This window comes from Numida meleagris, chromosome 4 (genome assembly GCF_002078875.1).
Source record: "Numida meleagris isolate 19003 breed g44 Domestic line chromosome 4, NumMel1.0, whole genome shotgun sequence".
Taxonomy (NCBI): domain Eukaryota; kingdom Metazoa; phylum Chordata; class Aves; order Galliformes; family Numididae; genus Numida; species Numida meleagris.
Window position 1 is genome coordinate 36,749,111 of NC_034412.1, and position 19,029 is coordinate 36,768,139.

The following is a 19,029-nucleotide window of genomic DNA, read 5'->3' on the forward strand; positions in this document are numbered from 1 at the left end:
ATGGTATATTTCACACTTTGGACAGACATTGTTCTTCCCCTTGCAGTTTTCCTATAACTGGGAGTTACTCTGTACATTCTCAGTGGATAGACTATAGTCTACATACTGCTTTTTGATATCCTGGTTATAACAAAACACCACACCTGTAGTTCAAATTATAATAAATTATAATTGGGATTTGAGTCAGTATTCAGTCTTTTGCCTTCATATGACACACTGTTTCATATTTGAACGGGATCATAATCTTCAGTCTTAAAAATAATTTTTTCAGCTCATTACCTACACACACTACAATTACAATGTTTATTTTTATAATTCATAAAACCATTTGAATTTATTGAAAAATATGTCAGAAATCTGCTTTCGTAGATTGATGTTGGTAGTTTAAAAACTAATGCTTCATCTAAAAGTGTCCAAGAAGGTACATAAATATTATGGGAGGACAATAGCTAATTATTACTTTATGTTTATTTTTACGCGTACATATTACACAATAGCAGGAGAATTCACTTCTGTCAAATCTCTTTATTTTTATTGACCTTGAGTTAACTTGACTCAAGTGCGAGTAAAAGATATAGCAATTCTGAAACACTGGTAAATCAAACCCATCGCGTGTATTAATAAAATGATGCAAAGATAAAAGAAACTTGAAAAATATTAGTTTGGTTTTATATGAAAATTTGATTTAGAAGTTTTGCAATGAATAAGTAACTCAGTAGTATCTATACCCAAAATACAGTTCCTTATTACGTTAGTAACTCATTAAATGAACTCATTAGCTCAATAGAAACAAACTCCTCAGGCAAGTGCTCTATTTCTTTAATGAGTCTGAAAACGGTAAAAAGAACTTTACTTCTCAAACAATATCTACCCAGTATAAAATACAATGCCAAAGACTGCTCTAGATCAAACACATATGAAACTTAGTTTGTTCACTGAGTTCTCACCAATGCAGTTTCACTAGATGTAGTCCTATGACTACATATATTTTTAATAATTGGAAGTAACTCAGCTGAAGCTGTTTCTATAAGCAATCTTCTGTTAATCCTTACAACAACCATATGCTATTTCCACTTGAGTGTAAAATCTTGTATGAGATCACTTAGACTGCTTTATTTCCTCCTCTAAATTACATGCTTCACCAAGGACATATTTTTTATTACGTTGTACTACTGTAATAAACGTCTCCAGAGAATGTGTGTTAGAAAACAGATATGTACAGCTAGTGTCTTATACCGGCTAACACAAATTAAATCTCGGTTAAATTGACGTTAAAGTAGGATATGATAGCACCTTAAGCAAATTATGTTAGGCAATGGAGTGTCAGGCATAGCCACAACACAGAATTCTACATCAGCTATTGCATACCTTCTAATAAAGAAAATGAGTAAATATGGACTTGTGAGCTGTCACAGCAGAACTGTTCCTGGTCTGTGGGCTAGTTCTTTTTTTTGCTTTTCCTCCATAGAAAAGCTTCTGAAAATGATGTCATTTACAGCTAGTTTGAGTGTCTATATACGGGATTGCATTCTGCAATATAGAAATAGAATCAGTTGCTATAATGAATCCATAGCTCCATAGCTTTGACAGTTGTTGACTCCCTAACTCTCATTTGTATACCACAGCCTTGATTTAGAACAAGATGCTAGTTCTTTCCTAAAGGACTGGTCCACTTGTTAACTGCATGCTATTGTGAAACTCATTACTAGTTCCCCCTTGTACAGAATGGCTTGTTGTGACAGCGTATTAAGGTTTAATTGTGCCTTCCCAAGGGGAACAATGCCCACTTACACACGGTCTCAAGAAGCTGACAGAAAACACTAAAAGAGCCATCATGTTTCAGAGGAAGCGCACATTTATTTCAGATGCCTCTCAGGCATTTTTAAACTCTGGGTCATGATGATGATGATAGTTTGACTTTTTCTAAACAGTCCCTGACTGTGATGAAGAAGAAAGATATTCTCCTTCTTGAACTTTTACTTTTGCTTATGTCTTAGACATAATAATTTTGATGAGAAGTTGGCTTTAAGAAGAGTGAAGATATGGATGTCATGTCCTAAGTAGACACTCTCGCTTCATTTGCATAGCAAAATCATAGGAAACTCAGCTTAGTTGTTTTCATTTGGAGCAACTTCCAGTGAGCGTATCAGATAGTCAAGATTACAATACCAAAGCAAAGCAATATAAGCTTTATTATAGTAAGAGTTATTAGATTAATATCAATATATTAATGGCTCCTAATTTTAATTTATTTTTAATTATTAGCTTATATCACAGTCAACACACAGTGAACTATCTTTAGAATGAGGAACTGCTATAATCTCTCACAGCAAAGGGGAATAGATTGGTATCAGCAACAGCATAGGATGCTAACCTTGAGAGGAATTGCTTCTCATGTACTTGATCAAGTAATGAATAATTTCTCTATTGTTTTTTTTTCCTTTTATAAAGACCTGGTACTACTTGCAGAACTGGAATATGTTGTACTAGTGGGTCATTAAAACAGCTAATTTTAATGCAGTCAAAAGGAATAGGGAAACAAAGCCACTTACTCCAAAAGACAGCAGGCTTGAGGAATGATAGGCCACAGAAAAGTTACAGACTGTGATTTAATTTTCATATGCTCCTTTATTTCATTTCACAAGGCCCACAGCACATTTTCTTTTTTAATTGTGATTAGATACCACTATGGTAAAAACCTTCCAAAATGATCCAAAAACAAATCTACATCACAGCAAAAAATATAAGCTTACAGCGTTAACTAGGCCAATACTGAAAGGCCAATTAGAGTTCAGCAATTATTCTTTATCAAAGAATGACAACATCACGGAGAGGGTGTAAAAAAACATCAGAAATTATTCAGAGGCCTTACAGATCTCAACATGTTGCTTCTCAGAAACTACGTTGAAGAAGCCACTTCAATCTTATATCCAAGTTCTGAAACACAGATGATGTATCAGTTATCCATAAGCTCTTTAGCTTTGCAAAGAAAGATATAATGTAAACCTATTAATCAAAGTTTCAGACATACCAAATGAAAATAAGTTACACATGAGAGAATTAACTGTAACAAGAAATTGCCAAGAAAAGGTGAAGGTGTGTTGCTTTTAATTTTCCTCAGATCAAGACAAGATGCCCTTCTGAAAGACACGCTTTAAACAAGTTATAGCTAGGTAGGAGTGCAGAGTATTTAAAGTATAGATTCTTTATGATGCAGTAATCCCTTGTCCTAAATACTGTGCATGTTTGAATACAAGTAGCATGGTGGCTTGCAGGATCCATGAAAAGCAAATTGGAACAAACAGATGTGAATAGGAGAAAAGGAAAGAGAGGAAACAGAGGAGAGAGAGAAACTGAAGGGCACAATATACTGAAGTTGATAGCACATGCGTGAGCAGTAGAAAACAAAGCACAACAAAACAAGAAGCCACAGCACTAAACATGGAAAAGGAAATGACCTAGAAAAGATCAGAATGCTTTAGACAAGGTTGGAAAGAAAAAGGAAACAAACAGAAAAGATAAAACATGAACATAGATTTTAGATTGAGGAATTAAATTTATTTCAGTTCCTTGGCAGACATCCTATATTATTTTTTTTTAAATGTGAGGGAAATAAAACCTGCAGTGTTTTCACATTCTTAATTATGGGATATTTGTGCCTAGACAAAGATTATGCAAATAATAAAACTTACAGAACACCCACCTGAAACATTTTACTGCCTCTATTTTTCAAATCACTCTTACAGCAGTAAGCAGAGATCAAGTAATTGCAGGTTAATACGTATTCAGGAAATTCTGATCTAATTAGTGAGCTTCTTATCCTTTAGCTGAAACCATTCATAACATTTTTCAGCCAGTAATTCCTCACCTGATGGTTATTTGAAATGTGAACTGAAAAAAAGGCAAAATATATGATCCAACTCCTTGCTGATGTGCATACTGATGTTCTCTTGTGCAAAGCAGATGTAACTTGAAGAGCACAGGTATAAAAAATTCTGAAAGGAAAGCACTAGATTCATGATTTGCAATTTTTTTGTATTCATATACATAGTTGCACAGGTAACATAGCACAAAAATGTTATGTCTTATTTGAAAAACATGTGTAGTCCACAGTCTCATGTTTAAGAACATAATTCAAAGATGATGGTACAGTACCACACACTTGTGCAGCTGATTGCACTGATTGCAAGGTTGACAGTTAGTAAAGAATAAACTTCAATTCAGCTGCTATATTTTCAGTTTGCTTAGTACAAATACTGAGTATTTCTGTGAATACTCCTAAGAATATTCCATTTAGTAATTACACTTAAAATTTGATATTCGATAAAGTGAAATATAAAAAGATCACTAATTATTCCAAATTTAATTTTTATTTTAATATGAATAAATACGTGAGAAGATCTGATGATGGGAATTATTTTCTCAATTATTCCAGCATAGTTTGTTTCAGTACTCTCAGAATACCATTCTCATAGGCCTCCTCCACGTGAGTAAACTATTGCCTTCCTCCTTTCTGAGAACTTGTAGGAGGTAAGAATGCATTTAGAGGTTTTCATTTTTAATTTGCAAATTCAAAATATATTAGTTTGCTTTAGTATATTCAAAATCATTATAAATTCATTTCTGTTAAAATGTTGCAGTAAGAACCTGTTCCTAGTGCACCTGTGACTGTGCTGTGTATGATATTGCTAAAGCTATTAAAGCCAAGGATTCTAATCTGTTTACTGCAACCATGGTAACATATACTTTCCAGTGATATTCTGTAATAATGCCTTCTGAAGCTTTTATGAGGGCCTGATCTTGCATTTCTGCATCTTTTTCCTTCTAACATAAAGGATACATGGGATATAACTCACTTATTCCATCCTGATAATGAGTGCAATTCCAAAAAAAACAATAAAAAAGGGGGTGTGATACAGGGGATCAGAAGAAATGCCATGTATGTGAATCTACAATTCTAAATTAGTGTTTTGGTTAGAGGAGGGGCGTGGTTGCCTTTTAATAAGAAATTTTTACTGACATCAGTAGCCTAGGTTCAACATCCCTCAACAGTTTTTTCCCCATCAGAAGGTCTTAACTCCTTCCATTTCGGAAATTCAAACTCCAGCCATTCTCAGTACAAAGCACCTTAATCCAGAGCTCTCAACCACTCTTTTCCTTAAACCCTTGTCATCCTTGAGCCCATGTCAACACTCTGACTTCCTGCAATCATAATTTTCTCTCCTCAGCTAAAGAAGATTAGTTCTACCTGAAGCCCATATAGCACTGTAATTCAAAATGAGAAAATGCTATTACTTCGTGAAAATAAAATATAGTTTAGAAACTGTTGCATGACCAATGACAGAAGACTCTCCAGAATGCTTTTCAGATGATTACAAAAACAAAACTAATGTTTGTTCTTTCCACAATTTTTAGATAGTTATCTTTGCTAAATTTCTGGAAATGCTAAGTAACTTGTTTACTGCAGCTACAGATAGATAACAATCAAATCTGCTACTGAAAATGTAATTTATGGACTAGCGTGTACTCTGTATTACATTCCTATCAGTCTTCTCTCAATAATTTTTGAACCTTTTGATCAGACTTGACAGAGAGGTTGAGTTTTCAAAGCTAACAAATTCCTACAAGATCCTTGAAAACTGGCAGAGAAGTAGAAGAGAAAGACTCACTCTGTTCCCCGAACGGGGGAATGGCTGCAGGCTGTAGCAAGAATCCAGCATGTGAGGGACAGGGAAGATAAAGAGGTGAAGAGTAAAAGGGAGAAATACTTGAAACTTTTAAGAGTTCTTACTTCTTACCTGAAGTTCAAGCTATGAATTGCATTCATACAGCAAAGCAGGTTTCAGTAATTTCATTTTTCTTTTTTAAACAGAGAAACTTAGTATCTAGGGGATAAAGTTGTGGAGAAAATGTGCTACTTTTGGCATGTGCACACTTAGCCACACACTTCATTTTCTCATCAGAAACGTAATGCAGGGGCTGAGATCACTGCCAGAAGAATCTAACTAGGACTCCGTTGTAGTCTAAGGTCGATACAGAATATGCTTCATAAAGACAGTATTTTTAGCACTAAATAGTGTAAACAAATGCATTTTCATATGATGAAGAGTATTCTCACAGTATTTCATTGCATGCCAGTTGACCACCTTAGACAGCACTGCTCTTAAAGTTGAGGTAGCTGAAGAATATAGTTTCTTCAGATTTATTAGAACAGCTACTGTGTTAGAAAGATTTTTTTTCTGCTGTTACATCACTTGAACTAGTATAAAATACAGTCTGTCCTCCCAAACCTAGCCTACCTTAATTAGTAGTCATAAGCACAGTCTATATAGCAGAATGCCATACAATCTTGTACCTAAGCAGAACTATTGCATTCTGCTCTCTACTATCCACCCCTTGATGTGCTCTACTGTGTCCTGTGTGGCTTGACGGCTGGAAGAGTCCTTGGAGCAGGCAAGAAGAACAAGCAATACAAAGCTAAGATGTCAGCTTCATCAAACTGAAGCAAGATGTTTGAATTTAAGGAAGAAATTAAAGGCTGGAAATTAATGCCTGTCTCTTTCAGGTATAGAGCAGTTGCATCCTGGAGCCGTGTTCAGGGAATTGGAATCCCAATGATCACTGCTATTGAGATTTTCTCCATTTGGCTTCTGTCTTTTATACTGGCTATTCCAGAAGCCATTGGCTTTACTGTGGTACATTTCAGATACAAAGATGAAAGTTATGTTACCTGCATGCTCAACCCTACAAATAAATTTATGTTGGTAAGTAACATCTTTTCTTCTCTTTTTTTGAATCCACCGTATATAAATTAGACCCTTAAGACAGACTTTGTTAATCTATTAAAGTACAAAATGTATTCTAACATACACTGGTGCAAAGAAGAACTTTCATGTATAGGTACCGGTCTCTACTTTCATCTAGAAAGTACCAAATGCGACTTTACAACATTATTCACTACCAAGGATTTTTAATACAGAAATTTGGAATTTGACTGTGGTAGTCACAGCCCTAGGAGATATTGTGTTTCTAGGTATAGCACTTTGAAGCTCTTAACTGTCAGAAAGCATGTTTTACCATGATGAGTCATTGCATTGTATGCAATGGCCTGATCCTTCAGCAGATACATAACAGGGTGAGGCCAGGCTCTAACTTAATTTTTCTATTTAAAACACACACACAAAATCAGATAATAATCCCTTCGTTTATTAGAATTATGGCTACAAGTTTGACAGACTCATATGTCCAACCTAGGTAGCTGGGGCAGTTAGCTGTCATCTAAGCACTGCAACTCAAGAGCAAGAGAAATGCCTGAGTACACACCAGGATTCTTTGGCAAATTTCACAGCCCCCAGCCTCTGCACTTTTCCAGTTGCAAATATCCACATTAGCTTGTTCAAAGCAAGTCAGCTGAGTAGTCACTACATAGTTAATGTATCGTTATTGCATAGAGGGATAGTGATTTTCTGCCAGGTCTTACCCTGAGAAAAAGTAAAAGAAATATCTTTTTCCCTGTGAACCCAAAGAAGGGCCACCCATCATTCACAAATTAATTAAAAAAAAAAAAGTAGGAAAAAAAGGATTTGTTCAGTTTTGTTGCAAGTAATGCAGGATCTTGAAGGAAACTCTACAGTTCTCCTGACCCAGAATTTTTTCACGACAGAAAACTGCTTTCTGTTTTCAAATGTCTGATACTTCTACTTTTACTGGATCTTGGATTAGATCCAATGTAATCTCACATGGCTTGGGCTAGAATTGGGAAGTGTGAGGCAAACAAAGTCAGGAAATGTAGAAAATTAAAAGGGTGCATGAATTGTGTTCGTCAATGGAATATCCTCAACCTTGGTAGGCTACACAAGCTACAGGGATGGCAGTCAGAAACAAGAGCAAGAGAAAACAAAAGCAAATCCTTAGTGGAAATAATACAGGTGAAGAGGAAGTGAAAGCATCCAGAACTTACAGTACATTTCTAAACTCTATAGACAACACGGCTTGTAGATACTATAGTTAAAAGAACATGTTCTGTGAAATGCGTACTGCAGTAAATCTAGGTCTTTCCATTTTTTAATGGCAACTTCTCTCCACAACTGTAGCAGGACAGTCTTTACTTCCTCTCTCCCTGTGAAAAATGTTTTATGTTTTTCTCATCGTATTTCTCCAAAGCACAGCAGTTCAGGTCTTCCATAGGCACATTAATGATTATTATTCTGTTCTTACTGTAGTTAGTAGAATGGCTTGGTTGGCTTTGTATATTGGCAGGAATTAGTATCTTTTATTTGCTCAGAATAATTCAAATATCTAAATCTCTCCATGCCAATTTGATTTTTAAGGAAATAAATCAGCATTTAGGTCCAATCTGAGAATAAGCATTGGATGCGTCTGTCAAAAAGAGTGTTGTGTTTCAATGTATTGCAAACAAGTATAAACATGAGATTAAAATGGAAATACCATTTTAACCTTAAATACCATATTCACTAACACAAACATCAAAATAAGCAATTACTAAGCTTAGGGAAGGGTTTATGATTAACTTTTATTTTTAATGGGAGAATTTATTCACGTTTAAAACTATTCTTGAAGGACTTGAAAGGTTCATGCTAGACCATGATTCCCTAGTGGCTGAGTGCACTAGGAAACTTGTTTAAAATGCACATTTCCTGTAGAAAACTAGTTCCATGTGGGCTTTCAAGACAAACAAAAGAATGTCTAGTTCTCTTAAATCAACCCAGTTTTGTGCTTTGATGTAAGCTTTGAGAAAGTCAGATTCCATAATTAATCATTTACAGGCGTTTTTGTGTAGGATATGTAACTTCACAAAGTCAGGTCTTCGTACAGAATTTATATATTGGTCAGAGTTGTGACAGGACTCCGGATGCACTGACTGACATGCAATACTCATGAAGGCTGGTAAACAAACATAATAATTTTTTTCCTTTTAAATGTAGTGTGGTTTCACACAGTATACATTTTACTGTGCTGCCCAACCAATATGCTTCTAGTCTAACCCATAGGAATTTGCCACAGAAAAGGCAATTGCTCCATGTATTTGTGATCCTTTTCTCTGCAGGAGGAGTGGTAATTAGATTTCCCCTCAGTACAAACTCTTAAAATATGAGGCATTTTGTTTTCTGCTTTTTTGCTGGCAGAAGCTCAGGTCCCAGCCAGAAAAATGCAGCCCCAGAGGAGCGTGTAACTACGCATTAGGCCGCAGCCCCTCCTCATGCAGGGATGAAGTTACAATAAAGAGGAGGAAACAAGCTAATGAGCACAGTTCAAGATGCCTCTAGGGTGGGGCTATGGCCTAGATACCAGTAGCATAATCTAAACTAGCAAGCTCTGTAAGCAGCTAACTCTGTTGGTTTAGAGGGAGAAAAATAAAAGCCATTTCCTTTTTCCTCAGTAAATCAACTCTCTGGTGTAACTACAGCAGATTAAGAAATGAACATTATTAAATACTAGTCTATTACATTGCATTTATTTCCTTCATCTTTCAAAGTTTAGTGCTGTTCAGTTTTAAATGTAAACAAGATGTCAAAGTTTGACTTCTTCAAACAGGATCTGTATAATCCTCAGTTATTAGCATTTTGACATTTGGTGTGGGAACCACGATGTTACCAGAGCACATCCGCTAGGAATAAACAAGCTTGAGGAAAGATTATGAGAAAGAAGGTTCCCTTTTACACATATCCATCTCAATGACTAATAAGGTAGAGACAGGAAGTCTTTAAAATGTCATATTTCAGTGCAAAATTTTGGCTGTGCATGAAGTTCAAGAACTAAGATACAATATTGTCTTTAGCCTGAAAATATAACTACCTACAGAAAAGAATAATTTTAAATATTTTTTCAAATATAGAATTTCCCATAATGCATAAATGTATTGACTTAAACCACAGCTAGTATTTAAAATTATACAGCAAAGTATGGCTACTCTATCAGTTCCTTCAGGGTCCTGTCACAAAAGTCACATGGTATGAAAGGCAGTTCAAGGGTTAAAAGTAACCGTACCAATGGAAGCCACCATTCCTAAGCTTTGCATATATAAGACAAACACTTATGAAGAGGCTCCTATCAACCCTACACATAAACAAACCAACTACCAATCCTTTCACTTGGATAAGGAAAGGTGGTTAAAGTTACGAGGCATTTTGAATTTTCCTTTTTTGGAATAAGAACAGAAGCTGCCGAGGTAAATGGCATTTCCTGAGACAGGCATTTAGAGAGATTTGTTATCTCAGACTGACTGTGTCTACATTTTGGCTTGTACTTCATACTGAAGTTGGAGCTGAACTCATTTTCTTGAATAAGTATAAATCTTCAGAAAACACAATCAAAATGAATTACTTCAAATACAAGACAAATTGCAACAAGAGTATAGGCAGATTGTCACTAAGGTAAATGTTTACAATGCCACAATTCACATTTTGATGTTGGTCCAAAGTAGATCCAATTGATAAGAAAGTCTATATGATTTGGGATTGTTTACAAATGTACACATACCAGCATAATAACTTTCAATTTCCCATATCTTTCTGTGGTACTTTCTATTGAATCATATGAAAATACCTTCTCTTTACCTTTTCCACAGTTTTACAAAGATGCAAAGGTTTGGTGGCTGTTTGGTTTCTATTTCTGCATGCCACTGGCATGTACCGCCATCTTCTATACACTAATGACTTGTGAAATGTTAAACAGAAGAAACAGCAACTTGAGAATCGCTCTCAGTGAACACCTTAAGCAGGTAAATATTAGGAACACCAATGTTTGAAAATACTGTTCTTTTGTCTTTGGGTTAACTTGGATACGTTTCACAGTGTGTTTGAATACATTAAACTACAGAAATATGAAATGAGGATGTAGGTCATGATGTTAAGGTATTCAGCCCATCCTGGAACATGAGACTAAATCATAACATAAGGAGTTACTGAAGGCAGCTCAAGAAAGTCATTGGTGTATTTCTTTTCCTAAGAAAGTGCGATAGTTGTGTTCTCCTGTTCTTTAATCTTAAATTACTATTGTCTCAATGCTTTGAAATGTGACTACAAAGATTTGAAAATAAAAAATTTCTTGCCTTTTTATTCACTCCACGAATCCCCCCTACTTTGGCACACTTTGATATGCAATTTTAGGTTCATATAAAAAGCCATTCTAGGATAACTTGGTTTAGAATAGAGATCTGTTTCAGTCTTACTGCACTGTTCCAGTTACCGCTGCTGTAGCTTCACTGCTTTGAAAAGAGCCATAGGAGACTAGTACAAACAAATGACCATAAAGTCATTCACAGAACTGTCAGTTCTCACTATGATGTTTTTGCAGCACTGACACTTCATTCCTAACTGAAATTTTAAAAATCTGTAGCTTTTTCTCTGCTTAGTTAGTCAGACAACACGGTATAATATTAATGCTAGCCCTTCAAATTCCACTCTTTCTTTCAAATTCCACATTCACAAATATGAATCCCTAGAGCAGTTCTCTCTTTAGCTGAGTGAGCTCTCTCAGAGATTCCTTCTCCGCTGCCACATTTCAGAGCAAGGCAGACCAGAAGGATCTTTCCCTTTTGCAGATTTTCCGCTTTTTCCCCTCATCAGCCTTCAGGACCTGCAATCCCGACTGTCCTAGGGTCACACAGGCTACTGTATCCACTAGAAGGACAATGTTATGTGCAGGGGAATTCTCTCTCCAGCTTCCACAACTTGATAAGCAGTGCCAGAAGCTACTTGGATTGATTCCTGCAGGATGAATTTATGCCTCAATTTACAAATAATTGTCCCTTTGTCACTTTTTGCCCTTCTTCCTTCCTTCAGTCTCGTCCACATTAGTTTCTAGTTATGCTCCTGCTATTTTTATAACAATTGCTACTGGAAGAAAGAAGAAACAATAATAGTGCCTAGTGAGACTTACTCATATGTTTAAGTTTTTTAATGGCAACCTTGCAAAGCTTACTCTTGTCACATTACAATGGCACTTCTAGAAGTGGTATTCTTACCCCTACTTAATTCTATTTATCAAATCCATGCCTACCAAAGATCACTGGTACACATTGTCCAAAATCCACTAATTCATCAGTGAATCTTGAAAGCCATGTAAAATATCCATTAAATACCATTTTTTCCTAACTATTGAGGTTAAGCTGTAATACAGACATAGCTATAATTTTGCTTGTAGAAAGACTACTTGAGAACATCAAGATTGCATTGCAAGGATAACAAAATTAAAATAGTCTGCAGTATCCCTTTATGTAACAGGATGCATACTAAGTATAAAATAACACATCATGTAGAATACGACATCCTGACTAGATACATAACTCAGTAGAATTGTTATTGCCAATTGATTTAGGTGCCTTGAGTTTACAAGTTACCTCACATGGAGGATTACCTGAATGTAGTTTATCAAATAGGATTGATCTCAGTTTCCTTCAAAGATGAAGGAAATTTCCTGCAGAGTATTTATATTTCTAAAGAAAGAGGTGTATCTGACAAACTGCCAGAAAAGTAGTCCAACGTAGAGGAATAAGAAAGGCTGGGATAGTTGTTAGGTTAAGGACTGCTCAGCAGTGGATACTGCTAGGCTAACGACTACTAAGCCCTGGCAATGCCCTCTGTGCTCCAGTTGTACCAGTTTCAGTGATGAGCAGGTTCTGGAGAGGATGGCCAGAACTAAAAACGTGGCAAGCCCAATTAAAAAAAAAGTTCAAGGGCATCAAATGGTATGGAAGCTGCACTTTGGGAATCCTTGCATGCTTATCTAAACAATTTAACTTTGCTGCTAACATCACTTCACTACTATGTTTTACCAGTATGAACTAGGAACTAATTCATAGTTATCTTCACTTATTTTTCTAGCGTCGAGAAGTTGCAAAGACAGTTTTCTGTTTAGTAGTGATATTTGCTCTTTGCTGGTTCCCTCTTCATTTGAGCCGAATTTTGAAGAAAATGGTATACAATGAAAGAGATCCCAGCAGATGTGAACTGCTCAGGTACTTCATCTTCTATATCAATAAGTTGCTTATACTGAAAAAAAAATATAACGTCACGCACTTGAAGATTATGTGAGAAATGTCACTGTGCATGCTACTTCATTTTATGATTTTTCAACTAAAAAATCCACCTGAAAAATCCATTTTCAGGTGGATGTTTTAATGGGGCAGCATAATTACAATAAATACCATATGTTGCCATTGTAATCTCTTTCCTGTGGCTCTTTTGAACTTCAGTGAGACTGTTCGTTATAGGTATGTCATAGTAAAAGATAAGATTAAGAGAGACAGGTGAGAAAGAATTAGTTTCTGTGATGGAAGAGATTGTAAACACAAAAAACATGTATGCTTCTACAGTATATGAAGAATTTATAAGTTTTGCTTTCTTTTTTTGTTGCCTAGTTTCTTGCTGCCATTGGATTATATCAGCATCAACCTGGCAACTATGAACTCCTGTATAAACCCTATAGCACTCTATTTTGTGAGTAAGAAGTTTAAAAACTGTTTTCAGGTAAGATCTTTTTGATACTATGTCCAGTTGATAAACAGTATTAAATCACTCAGTCACTATCTGTTTTTTCCTCAGCTAGGAGGAGAGGCATACAAATGAATGAATAATAAGTTGTCTAAACTGCCAGCTAGCAGGTCATATAGCAGACATATCAAACTGAAAAAAGGAAACTGTCCACTTTATCTGAAATGCTAAACCAGTAAATAAGTCTAACATAGTCTTCACATGTAAACAATCACAGAGATAGACATGCTCTCGTAAGTACTGCTTATATGCATGCGATGCGTATAGTAAATTGAATTTGGTTGATAACATATTCACTGCTCTAGATGAGCAAAAAAAAAGACATATACCTAGAGTACTAGATCTGACAGCAGTTAAACAATTCTGACTAAAGTTTTCAGACTTTTACATCAAAGCAGGCACTTGAGTTGACCTTAGTAACTAAATAAACTCTATGGCTTCTGCCTGCATTCTTCCAGTTCCAACACTGGAAAACATATTTTAAGGCTAAAATAACTGTGACACTGTGCCTCTGCAAGGCCATAAAGACAGAAAGAAAAAGAGAGCAAATAGTGTTATAGAGTGGTGAGATGGAAAGGGAAGACATAGCTTTGTCTGCAAAGAAAAACAAAAGAAGATAGAGCTGTACTACAAAACTTTCAGAATGCAAATAGGTGACACAAACTACTGAAAATAATGTCATAAACGATCAAAGCAGGGAATACATTTTTGGGGGGAGTATTTCCACATGGGTAATATAAAATCAGCTTTGGTTTTGATGGTGTCCTACTTCATTTGGGAACCATGGAGAAGATAGTATGCATAGACCTGACACCGAGTAAAAGAGTAAAGTAACACAGGGACTACCAGGATGTTCTTCGTATCATTACTACATTTTTTCCCTTTGCTCTTCCAAAGAACATTCCCTTTGCTCTTCCGTCTAACATCTAATTAATTAATTTTCAGGTATGATTTGTTCCTTTCCAGCTTCACATTAGAGCTTCCCTTTTCCTTTCTAGTACAAGATGATTCTTTCAGCCAATCTCTCAATTTTATAATTGAGCTTCTCACTTTACCTCTGCAGATGTTTTACGTATCCACCCACATATAGATAGATAGGACGTGTATCATAAGTTTGACCATACCGCTCTTCAACACTTCATTCTCATTTTGTTCAGAGAAGTCATGGATTGACTGCTATTATTGCCATCCCCCATTCTGGGGAGCTAACTCTTCTTCTCCTAAAACAAAGCTTCCATCTTCATAGAGTTAAGTGTTAGTTTCTGCAAAAGGACAGGAAAAAAGTTGAAGAACCATTCCTCACCCTTTCAGCTGAGAAAAGGGAACATCCCAACCAGTGATTACATTGTTTCTGGTTACCTTCTGTTCTTAAAGGTGAAAAATGATACAAAGCTCAACACATCCACCATCGCTTTTCCTAAACAATTTTGCCTTCTTCAAAGATGTAAGAAGAGACCTAAGTCTCTTGTTTTTTTTTTCCCCTTCTTGCATTTTGTTTGAAGTGCAGTGAGCAAGAGGGGAAAACAATTACTCAGCTTTCACAATGTTTATTGTGAAAGTTGTTTTTAAGTTAGAGGCATAGACCTAATTTTGTGCCTTATAAATGATTTGCAGCCCTAGGATAAAAATTTGGCCCATGTGCACCTATCACTCACTTCAGCAAGAATCCTCTGTTCATTTCATAATAAAAAATACTGTTGGCAGTGTTCATAGAGCTGATGGATTTGTGATAACCTTTTATTTTTTTATTTTTTTTTTTTTAATTTTCAGTCATGTCTTTGTTGCTGCTGCTCCCAATCAAAAAGTTTAGTGACTTCAGTGCCCATGAATGGAACAAGCATTCAGTGGAAAAATCAAGAATTAAACAATCACAACACAGATCGAAGCAGCCATAAAGATAGCATAAACTGAAAACTAAGGACTCTGACGTTACTTCAGAATCAATCAGGAAAATAAATATCACAACAAAGTTGCTTCTACAAGAAGCCTAATGAGCGTTCCATCATCAACTCAGAAGTGCACGTCCTTGTCGCTATCTCTAGAGTTGACTGACTATAGCTGTGATGCTCTGTGAACTGAGATTTACTGGATGGTAATTCTGTCTCTGAGAATTATGTTGAGTATAACACCAAAAAAATGACACGAACCATACAGGTGGTTTACTCTTCTGACCCAAGCAGAAACTATCCAGTGTCTGACTGGTACACCACAATCTCCTAACCTGATTGTCACCAAGAATTAATCACTATGGAATTCTTCTGAAGATATCCAAGTGGAATTTTCTCTCTGCCCATTTGTCTTTCTACTTCTATCTGTGTGGTGGATATATTCCTTGCACCACTACATTTTGCATGTTGTTATTGGTGTTTTTATTCAGGTTTATTTTGGAAAATGTTTTGTTCCACATCAGTATGTTATTTACTTATGCTACAGTAAGTCATGACATCAGCTGGGCAGTTCGCATTTATAGCACTTCAGTACTCAAAAACAGGAAGAAACCATACAAAATAGCATCAACATTTGGCACTTAAGCACAGACTAATACCAAAAAGAGGTACTAATAACACAGTACTGTACTGTGTTATTTAATCTAAAGCTTTGTACAAAATATAATAAACAATCTGTATCAACAAAATGAATAAAAGATGCCCACAGAGAACGTGTTTCCAATTAACCTGTCATGTTAATTCTTAAACTATATTAACCTATTAATCTACGTAGACTATAGCTGCTTTAAATCTATGTCAAAATAAGAGTCACTGAACATAGTGAAACATTAATAAAACTGTTCAAAGAGTTCTGAGAATATGATTATTCCATAGTAACTATGCATAACACTACTTACACATTGTGAACAAGAAGCTACTATGGTCATAGCAAACGGAGAACTGTGGAAGTCCATAAGAGTTGGACATGCACATGGACATTTTGTGCCTTATTCTTAGAGTTTCTTTGTCTGACTCTCACAATGTTCAAAGACTTTAATGGGGTTTGACTGTTTATTAGAATTGCTAACCATACAAATGCTGTTAATAATATAGAAAACATTGCTTGCATACACGTAAACTGGTATTTTACTTATTTCCATTCATTGTGGTTACACGGGAAGAGATTCATTGTTTGGCTATAAAAAATTTAACTGGTAGCATTTTATTAGGTAGTGGAATTCCACAGTATGGTGTCAGATAAGTGCACAAATCTGCTAGGAACTTTGTAACGCTTTTTGTTCCAGGTTAAGAAACAGCAACTGAATTTCCACAATTTAAAAAAAATGTTACATTTTAAGTGAATGACATAAACCTGCATATTTTTATTTACAATGTCAAAATGCTAGTGCCTACAGTGAATTCTGCTGCACAAATTTCCCAAATGTTTACATTCACACAGATCTTCTTAAGTATATTAAAAAAGTTTTTAACTTAGTTTATATATTTGTGTGCTTTTGTCTCCATGGTATATATATATATAAATACCTATAAAATTATGGTCATATGTTATTAACATACAGTCTGCTGTCAGTGCTCTGTAGCAGTGCTCTTGAATGTGACTTGGCTGAACTTTACTCAAAACTATTCATCCTCAAACTGTATAAAAAAATAGCAAATGAGTAACAATGCTTTTACTTTGGAAGGGCTAATTACATGGTCTCTTTTATGTCCTCACACCCTCACTGCTGAATGTATTGAGCAGATAATAAATGTAACAAGAAAACAGACATGAGGAGTGAACATAAGTAAACTGGCACTTCATTTTCTCTAAGAGCCAGAAAAACTCTACCACAAATCAGAAATACAACCAGATTCAGTAATAAGCTTTTTTCTTTTTTGCCAAGTTCTGCAAAAAGGTGCTCTGACATTTCTCCTTGTGCACCAAAACTAGTGTAGGTTTAGTTTTGCTCTGCTGTTGCACAGAAGCTGTTTTCTCCTTTGCATCATAATAAACTTCAGCAAGAAGTTTTTTATCTCCTCTGATTTTACAGATATTTTTACTTCTCCAGTTTGTATTTCTTGCTCAACCTAGCCCAGCATTTTCTATACTGAAATCTCTATTCCACAGTTTTATTTTCTGGAATCTTACAAGATGCGTCTCTTAGCTCATCTTTACCCCTTATCTATACTTCATGCCATGTTCACATTTGATACCTCCTTCATATTCATACTTTTTTTCCCCCACTCCTGCTTAAAGTTGTCTCCTTCCTATTTAAAGGCTCAGAAGAGTTTTTTGTTGGGCAAGAGAAGTAATTACCATATTTTCAATACGATCTTTGAAATTAGTATTTTTAAATCTTGTTCTCCACATGTTCAGATTTATTTCTTTAACTTTTGTAGTATCTGAACATCGTAATTAAAATCCATTTAACTATCGTGATCATCTTTTTTGTGGACTTCAAAATTGCCAATTCTTTTTGGTGAATCAGTAAAAAATTCCATTGTTTTCTTTTATGTACAGTCTCATCTCTTAAAAATCAAGCACTTCCCAGACATTAACTTTAGAAACCAGTTATTCTTGCTTTCAATATGCATTTATTTCAAACTACCTCACTAAAAATTTCATCTTTGGTACATTTTATCCTTACTTCACAGATATAGCATACATATGTTTTAGATATGTTTAGGTTTGCATGTGTTCATTTACACACGAAACTGTGCTTTAGATCTGACCTAGGTAGTTCTTGTGCATTGGAAAAAACTGCCTATGTAGGAGTTCATCATAAATTTTACCTGATAGGACTGTTACTTTAGTTTCTTGAAAGGAGGCTTATACAATTGTCATGTCTGAGTATATTTATTTTGCTTTTAATGCAGCCAGTTTCAGGTATTTACATGTCTATACCTACATCTCCCAAGAACAACTATGACTCCCTGGTTTAAAAGGCAGTTTAAAGCAGATCTTATAGAACAGAGTTACGAAGTTACAGTGAATTTCATGGGAATTGATGGATGGGTAGAAAAACAAGAGCCTGTGCTCTACAGAAAAGATCGCTGAAATTGAGTATATATGTAATCAGTGAATTTGCATAATAGAGAGATGCGATTAACATTACAGCTGAAAAATAACTTTAATTAGAGGTTACAACTTGTAAGGCATTTGAGAATAAAACCGCCACACATTCTTGGAAACCAGTATTCATAAGTTCCAATGCTTGTGGAATTACTGATTTTGCTCTCTCTCTTATCATTTTCATATTTATCACAGTCTTATTACTATATCATGTGATTCTGTGAAGCATCACAAGTTTCAGTTTGTGGAAAGAACAGAACAAATTCCATGCATTTATATTTCTTTCAGGCCACCAGTTGTGGAAAGCTTGGCTTAATGAAGTATTCCTAACTTAGACTTCCCACCCTTTCAAAGGGAAGAGGGAAAGAAAGGCAATTACCTCCAAAGGCAGGGTGAGGGAAAATACATCAAATATTTACAGAACAGAAGCAATCACCAAGTTGCATAGGGGAGGAAAAAAAAGAAAGAGAACCAAAAACAAAGCAAATGAACAAAAAACAGGTTTGTTTCAACT

General features: G+C 35.5%; 1 protein-coding gene and 1 long non-coding RNA gene across 3 annotated transcripts in view; one reads left to right on the top strand and one right to left on the bottom strand.

The window, feature by feature from the left end:
• Positions 1 to 16,943, top strand: part of EDNRA (endothelin receptor type A) — a 30,437-nt gene extending 13,494 nt beyond the window's left edge. For both annotated transcript variants that reach the window (XM_021393865.1, XM_021393866.1), the window contains 5 exons: positions 6,566 to 6,764; positions 10,589 to 10,741; positions 12,846 to 12,979; positions 13,382 to 13,490; positions 15,285 to 16,943. In XM_021393865.1, the coding sequence (XP_021249540.1) occupies positions 6,566 to 6,764; positions 10,589 to 10,741; positions 12,846 to 12,979; positions 13,382 to 13,490; positions 15,285 to 15,425 (736 nt within the window). In that variant the 3' untranslated portion in view covers positions 15,426 to 16,943. The remainder of the gene's footprint in view (positions 1 to 6,565; positions 6,765 to 10,588; positions 10,742 to 12,845; positions 12,980 to 13,381; positions 13,491 to 15,284) is intronic.
• Positions 7 to 19,029, bottom strand: part of LOC110397511 — a 37,784-nt gene continuing 18,761 nt past the window's right edge. The window contains exons 4-5 of the long non-coding RNA XR_002437822.1: positions 3,869 to 3,995; positions 7 to 2,937 (exon numbers count right to left, since the gene is read on the bottom strand). This is a non-coding gene — a long non-coding RNA (uncharacterized LOC110397511). The remainder of the gene's footprint in view (positions 2,938 to 3,868; positions 3,996 to 19,029) is intronic.